This window comes from Poecilia latipinna, unplaced genomic scaffold, assembly GCF_001443285.1.
Source record: "Poecilia latipinna isolate Pla-1442-1.1 unplaced genomic scaffold, P_latipinna-1.0 Scaffold1532, whole genome shotgun sequence".
Taxonomy (NCBI): Eukaryota; Metazoa; Chordata; class Actinopteri; order Cyprinodontiformes; family Poeciliidae; genus Poecilia; species Poecilia latipinna.
This window is the reverse complement of record NW_015114148.1, coordinates 48,200-55,549: the sequence shown is the minus strand read 5'-3', so window position 1 is coordinate 55,549 and position 7,350 is coordinate 48,200. Positions and strand designations below refer to the sequence as shown.

The 7,350-nt window shown below is 41.9% G+C and overlaps 1 protein-coding gene across 1 annotated transcript; it reads right to left on the bottom strand.

The window, feature by feature from the left end:
- Window positions 1-1,529: 1,529 nt before the first annotated feature.
- LOC106963417 (uncharacterized protein C18orf19 homolog A) lies at window positions 1,530-6,959 on the bottom strand. The gene is made up of 4 exons (XM_015058319.1): window positions 6,787-6,959; window positions 3,704-4,186; window positions 3,439-3,550; window positions 1,530-3,333 (listed from the first exon to the last, which is right to left on the bottom strand). Exons 2-4 carry the CDS (start codon window positions 4,135-4,137, stop codon window positions 3,052-3,054), a joined length of 828 nt encoding a protein of 275 aa, XP_014913805.1. The 5' UTR covers window positions 4,138-4,186; window positions 6,787-6,959; the 3' UTR covers window positions 1,530-3,051.
- Between the last annotated feature and the right edge of the window lie 391 nt (window positions 6,960-7,350).

Sequence of the window (7,350 nt, the reverse complement as noted above, 5' to 3'; positions counted from 1 at the left end):
CGCCCCCCCCCCCCCCCCCCCCCCCCCCCCCCCGCACACCCCCAAAAAAAAAATTTTTTTAATTTTTTTTTTTTTTTTTTTTTTTTAAGAAGGGAAGCTGCTGGACTATTTCATGTTATTCTTTGAGTCATGTTGCTATCTTGAATATTTTAGAACTTTCCCTACCTTAATTACTTATTTCAAATGGTTTTTTAGTTGAAACAAATCTGACCTCTAATGTAGCTGTTTAATAATGCATCAGGAGAGTGAAAACTTTCTGAACACAGAGGACAAAAACCTGGAAAAATGACTTCCCACAGTGGAGTCGTTGTTGTTTTCTTTATTTCCCTCCTGACCTGTTGGTCACCTCAGGTTCACTCTGACACCCTGCGACTTGAGTGATGTTTAGCCACAGATTCACACCTGAGGAACACAGATTGGCTTTAGCCGATAAACATCTCAGAAGTCAAAGTGGTGCTATGTCCTCTGTGCCACGCTCCCTATGGGAGAACGCAGGTGTTAGTGTGAGGGGCTGTGGGCTGCATAAACAGCTGTTCATTACTTCAGACAGCAGAGGTCATTGTCGCTTCTCTATGCACGTTTTTATTCAGAGCCACGGCGACAGTCTGGAGCAGATTACCTGTGGAATGATGGGATGTTTGCATCTGCTTAGCATTTCTGAAGGACTGTTCTCAGGAACTTTAACCGCAAACTTTCTGATACGCATCAAACAATCTGCTGCTTTGACTACAGTACAAAAATATTTGTTGGATGAGTTGCAAAGATAATAAAAAAAAAAAAAAAACATGAACAAAATATCTGCTACTCCTTCATGCTTTATGATGATGACTGCAAACATTTTGGATTAATTTCCAAACTGTAGAAGTAAGGGATGAAATCGAATATGTCAGATTTTTTTTCAGGTATTTCCACTTGGATCTCAAACAATTTGGAAAATATTTTTTTAATGGAATATTGTGTATTTGGTGAACAAAAATTTCAGAACACAGACTTAAAATAGAATGTAATGAATAACAGTGTCTATTTGCAAATCCTTCATCACTGGATGAGCCGTGATGGTTGGCCAAGCCGACTGTCTTTTCTGCAATGCTTTTTCAGACTTTCTCCTCGGCCTGTCAGCTGCTGGCTGTTTTGTGAGGTCAGATCCTCCAGGTTTCCTCTGCAGTGGGTAAACTGCTGCTCTGGAGATTGACTTGATCGGGTCAGAACCTTCCACTTCCTAATAAACCTGTGATTCAAGTGGAAATAAAAGCTCAAAGGTTTATCTCTCATCTATATTGAGTTTAGTCTAAACTTTTTAGCAGCAAAAACAAACTTGATTCCCTCCAATACTCTTGAAGGAAAGTCCAACCTAGAATGGCCCTTCACCGTCACACACCAAGCAATTTTCTTTCATCAAAACAGGGAATAGGAAGAAATATTCTCTCCTTACTGCTTCCATAGGAAGTCTGATGCTTTTGCCATTTCTTCAAAAACATTTGGCTCATCATGCTGTGACTCCGTTTCCCAAAAATTACACACAAATGTGATGATTTTCATATCACTTTTATTCAGTGATTTTGACCAAACATCAGAGTGAATTTCTGGTGAGGACATTAGTTTGTTTACTAAATGAAACAAGTCATTTCTGTCACATTGTGAAACTGTAATATCCACGTTCTACACAGCAGTCCATTTACAGTCCCGGTCAGAAACTCCTGCTCCACGGCCCAAACACCATGAAGGCCAAAGTACTCAGGCGTCATGAGAAATATGAACAGTTTCTAATAATAAAGGCTAAATGAATTAATCATGATAAATTCAATATGCAATAAAACTTATAGAGCAGTCATATTTTTGGAGAAACAGGATCTGCAAATGATTGTGAAACTTGTTTTATGTCTCAAATTTAAAGATTTGCGTTTTTATAAGAAGTTCATATAAGTAGTTTTTGGTTTAATTGGAAAGTTCACATTTTTTGTCCCCATTCTCAGCAACAAAAACAAAATATAGATCACTCTCTCAATGTTACCAAAGTTTAATGAACAAGTTTTTTCCCATATTAGCTGGGTTCCCAGCAGCCATGTTGGTAGGACTGCTGCCTTGCAGCCACAAGGTCCTGGGTTTGAATGGTTATTTTGTTGTGTCTGTCTCTGTGTTGTCCTGGCAACCTGTCCAGGGCATACCTGCCCTCCTGACCCAGATGGATGGATGGAAGCTTTTTGAAGCTCTTTTCTGATTTATTGTCACTAGATTGAAATTTTAAAGTTTTGTGATGACAGAAAACTTCCAACAATTATTATAGTCTCCTGTCTCAACTACCTCTACAAGCCTAAACATTCAGGTCCGACTCGTTCTCCTCCATCTGATCAGAACCGTGTTCCTCCTGGAGCTCTGACCAGGACTGTACAGGTGTGCTTACCTCATATAAACTGTACCAAGCCATCCTCCACTCCAGTCCCATTTTAACTCGGCTCTCATAGTTCAGAAACCACAACAAAGGTGATATATTATTTGACTATCAAGAGAAAAAGTCATTAAAAAAACATTATTTCTGGTTAATTACATTAAAGACACAAGGTGAAATCTCTTTCTCTGTCTTTTAACAAACTATGAGACGGTTAACGAAGAGCTTCAAGTTTTATTTTCGGTTCAGTCAGAAGGATTAGCACAGCTCCGTGTCTCTGGCCGTCTTCACCTGCCTCTCCGAGTGTTCAAGTAAAACTGGCAGTCACTTCGCAGCCAGGAGACGGCTCAGCCCAGATCCCGTCTGTGGAAATCCCACCTGAGACGGCAGAGCCAGGAAGCAGCGCTGCCAGCAGGCGACTAAGCCGCTTGCTGCTCTACAGTTGCAGTGCATTGTGGGAGGGTTCAGACAATTAGGGACCGATTTGACACATAAATAGACACCAAAGTGATAACTAACGGGTGTCAAGACGGGGATAGTGCAACGTCTCACACCTCCAGACAGTCAAAGAAATGAAGTGTTACTCGCCCCCACTCTGTCAACTCCACAAAACGAGATCCTAACAGGACCGCTCAGCAGCGGGCGCCTCGTGTACGTGTGAGCCACTAGTCGTTCTTCTTTCGAAAAAATGATTTCCCCTCTGAAACTCTGTCTTTGGTTTCCTGCAGCTTCTCAGACAGCTTGTCTTTAGTCTCTTCCATTTTCTCAGAGATGAGTCCTTTTGTTTCCTCCATCTTTTCTGTGAATCTCTCCTTTGTCGCCTCCATCTTGTCCTGGAGGTAGTCTGTGACTGGCGGCGGTGTGGAGAGGTAGCCATGTTTGCGGAGGTACTGAATGGACAGCGAGGTTCCGCCTAGTGTCACTGCGTATCTAGCTGGGGTTGCAATCTGTAGAGGAAACAAAGGACAACACCTTAACCTGATCCCATCTGAGAGCCATACTTGGATCATTCTCAGACCGGTCTGTTGCCCAAACTGCAGTATTGACGTTACCTTGAACATGGCGTAGGCGGTCAGTGCATAGCCACTAGAGGAATCTCTCAAAAGGCCAACTATAGATTCTGGGAAGCCAATCATCTCTAGGAACGGCACTACATTCACACCTCTGTGGGGTTCAAACAACAGAAAAATTTTAGAAGATGTTAAAAACATTATGCTTCCTGTTCAGTCAGAGAACTTTAAAACACTCTTCTCAAAGTCATCATTAAGTTTCAACCAGCGGCTGATTTCCAGGCTAAAAGTCTTAAATGTTACTCACTTCATAGCAGCGTAATAGAAGGTTCCAAACCAGACGGAGGACGTTGCCAAGTGAACCGGGATCATCACTTTCCCATACTGTTTAAACGTCTTCTTAAACCTCTGGACCAGGCCGATAGACTTGTCTTGCAGCGGGTCAACATCCGCCTTCTCCGGCTGACCTTTGGGGCCGTCCTGTGAAGGCGGCGCGGACGCAGGTTGTGCTGTTTGTTCCTGTGGGGATTGGTGCTTTGGCTGATGTGCTGCTCTGCTTGAGGCGGATGCTGAGACCCATCTCTGGGCAGCGGGCTGCAGCAGCGACAGACGGAGCACGCAGAACCTGGATGCTGCCACTGTCGCCGCCGGATGCTCGAGGACGGCTGCACCCCCCGCCAGCGAGCGCCATGCCATCACCCGCCACAGGGTCCCATGGGTAAGGATGTGCTGCATCATCATCCTCCGCCTCCACTCCTAGTCCTTTACCGTCCTGATGGTCAACCACAGTCTGTGGGGAAACAAGTAAAACATGACATGAAAGCTACACTTTCATGTCTTCCCTCCACTAACCACACCCAGGCCTGATCAGTAAAAACAAGAAATCACTTAAAGAGAACCTTCCTGACAACATGAAGTAGACCAAAAAGATAAAAAAAACAACAACATCTTAGTCTAAAAAAACTAAAAAAAAAAAAAAGAAGAGAAAGCATTCAGTGTGATGTTAAGGACTTGTTGGTTAATGCTAACAACAGCTAGCAGTCATTGCTTTCTAGAAAGCAGCATGTAGAGAAATTCCTGGCCTTAACAATACTATGCACTCTGGAGCGCTATCATGTTTCCATGGTCACACTGAGCTAATCTCTGAGGCGGAGCTGCAGAAAAACTCCAAACAGATTTTACAACAGTTTATAGGTCTTAAGTGACCTTTGACTCTCTTGTTGAAACATAACATCAGTATATTTCTGCTAAATGAGGAAACACACGACCCATTTAATCATTCTTAAAGCCACTACCTTATTTAGGAACTACAGATAAGTGTTTCAGTTAGTTGGATGAGTCAGTCAGTGTTTGTGGTCTGACCAGGCTTATCAAGTTGCCCTTATTCCTCTTTTATCCACATTTTCAGCTCATATTGTGTTAACTGCCTCTCTAAAGTACATAGTCAGAGCTTTTGTTTGTCTTCCACTCTGGTAACTAACATTCCAGCTTTAGGCCTCTGGCTCCTGATCCTGACATACCAGCTCCTTGTTGGGTGACTGGTCGAATTTAGAAGAGAGTAAAAAAAAAAAAATAAATAAAGTAGCAGGTGCTTTAATGCCAAGGAGCTCCATTAGGTAATCAGCTAAAGTGTGACAGAAGCTCCAAAAGCAGAGATGTTCACTGTTGTGTGTTCACACAGTTCATCAGCAACAACCTTAGAGAAAGCAATTGTTGCTGTCCAACAATCTGGGAATATTCTAAGGGATTTTTCTTTTTTTTATACTATACCAAGTCCATCACAGATGATGGGAATGTGCCAGCATTTCATCCCAAGGTCATGACCTTGGATGCTTTGCAGCTGAAAGAATTTTTGCTTTCAATTTTTTTTATTATTATTATTTTCAGGTAGTTGTTAGATGCATAACCATCTAACAACTAACTGTAGAAAACAAAAATCTATTTTTGTTTTCTACAATTAAAAGCAGCTGATTAGCATCTCAAAAGTTTGAATAATAATACCTGAACTCTGACCCCAAATCCCAGAGTGGAAAAGGAGGCTTCATGGATGGAGAGAGGACTTTGGAACCGTCTCTTCCATCCATCATAACAGACAAGGATCATATCCCCTACTCCAACGTCTCTCTGCCCGGCTTTCTAAGGATACAGCTTGATCAAAAGCAAAGGAGGTGGATTAGCGGTGCTTGCCAACAACCCTGGTGTCATCCAGGACATGTTACTAAGTAATATTGTCTCTATTGAGCTGTTAGCATGTTATTATAGTCATGAGGTCATAATACAGCAACAATCTTTAGTCACAGGCCTCTTAAGATTTGTTGCAAAACTGACTGCTACTGCGGATCCTTCCTGGCCACAGCATCAATATGCACAATGACTCTTTTTAACATACTTTGATGAAATAAGCTATGGGAACATTTAACTTCCCTTTTAATTGAATTGAAATTATATCTGTAGCTAAATATCTACAGACCACAGTTAACATTCATGACAGTAATATTAGAAACTAAAGTAGATATGACTGGCCATAATGTACAGCACTAAATTTAGTCAGAAAATTAGCTGTCCCTATGACTAATTTTGCAGCTACAGAAACCTGGAGCCCTTACAAGCATTGGGCGGACCATGAGGTTTCCTGTCTGACAGCTGAAGCTTGATCCGGATTGGCTCATACAGCAATGAGGAAAAGTTTCACCCACAGAAATGTTCGACAAAGAGTAATGATGAAGTCATTTCCACACCCAGGTTTGCCATGAATTACATGTTTTTAGACACGTGAAGGTAAACTTAGATGATTTTAGATCCTGGAAAAGACTAGGTAATTTGTTTTAAAACTTAAACTTGCCATTTAAACTTAAAAAGAAGGGGATAGGGGTGGGAATCCAAGACTTTAAGACAGGTTTACTATTAGTGACAAAACTTTTAGCAGCTAAAAATAACACTATTGTCTGCAGTCATTACAAATTTATTTTCCTTTAAAATAAAGCCATTTTGTGACGCTATCATATCTACTGGGGTTAATTTAAGCAATAACCAGATGATTAAAGCTTCAGTAAAGCTGTTGTTTACAGAGTCATGCTAAGCTAGCTGACATTGGGCAGGTGGTGCTGGAGGACAAGAGCCACCGTTCTAGTTCCCCCTGTTGAAAGGAGCTTACCAGCAGATTATGGACCACAGAGGGTTTTATCGCTGTAAAGAAAACTCGATACCCTGGCTGAAATTGTAACACGGGGGTCAGAAAACACAACAATCTGAACAGCTGCCAACTTTGCTACTGACGTTAGCTAGTTAGCTTTCAGCTAGCGGCACTGCTAAAGCTAGTTATCAGTAAAATCAGCTGCGATTGGCTGAGCCAGACACTTTGAAGCTATCAGAATACAGCGCTGAACTTACGCGCTGCTGGAGTCAGAGTTCAGCAACACGGCGGAGTCCTCAGGGCCATTCAACACTCACAAATGTTTCAGGACCACATTGACAACTGGACAGTATGGACTCCAAGGAGAGCAGCATGTCCCCGAGTGCCCCACCCCCAGTCGCGAATGGAGACAAGGGAAATGTAGTTAATAATGGCGCCAAATGTCAGTAACATCTGGAGGTTGGAAAATACAAGTCCCAGCGTGACTTTGTTAAATATGTCTTTTTTTCGAGGGCAGGGTTTGGGTCACGTGGTTTGTTTATCACTTACTGTAACAGTAGGTCCGCACCATTTCTCACCTGGCGAGAAAAGTTCAGACCCACCAGCGAGAGGGGCGACCAAGTTGTGTGTGCCTTCTAAGATTTAAAAAAATGTGTGGCTTTATTGTTTTGTTTGTTTGTTTTTAAATAGATAAAGTCAGAATTAGGAGCAATACAACAAATTAAAATCAGTGTATCAGAGTGCAAGTAAACCCAAAATAGTTGATTTTTTATTATTTCTAATTTACTTCTTTAGTCATTAACGGCGCGATACACTGATTC

Bases quoted from the DNA above. Each gene is read 5' to 3' on its own strand.
- LOC106963417 (XM_015058319.1), bottom strand. From the start codon at position 4,137: ATGATGATGCAGCACATCCTTACCCATGGGACCCTGTGGCGGGTGATG. The intron at 3,551-3,703 runs GTGAGTAACATT...TGAACCCCACAG, and splicing joins TTCTATTACGCTGCTATGAA to AGGTGTGAATGTAGTGCCGT. The intron at 3,334-3,438 runs GTAACGTCAATA...TTTCCTCTACAG, and splicing joins CCGCCTACGCCATGTTCAAG to ATTGCAACCCCAGCTAGATA.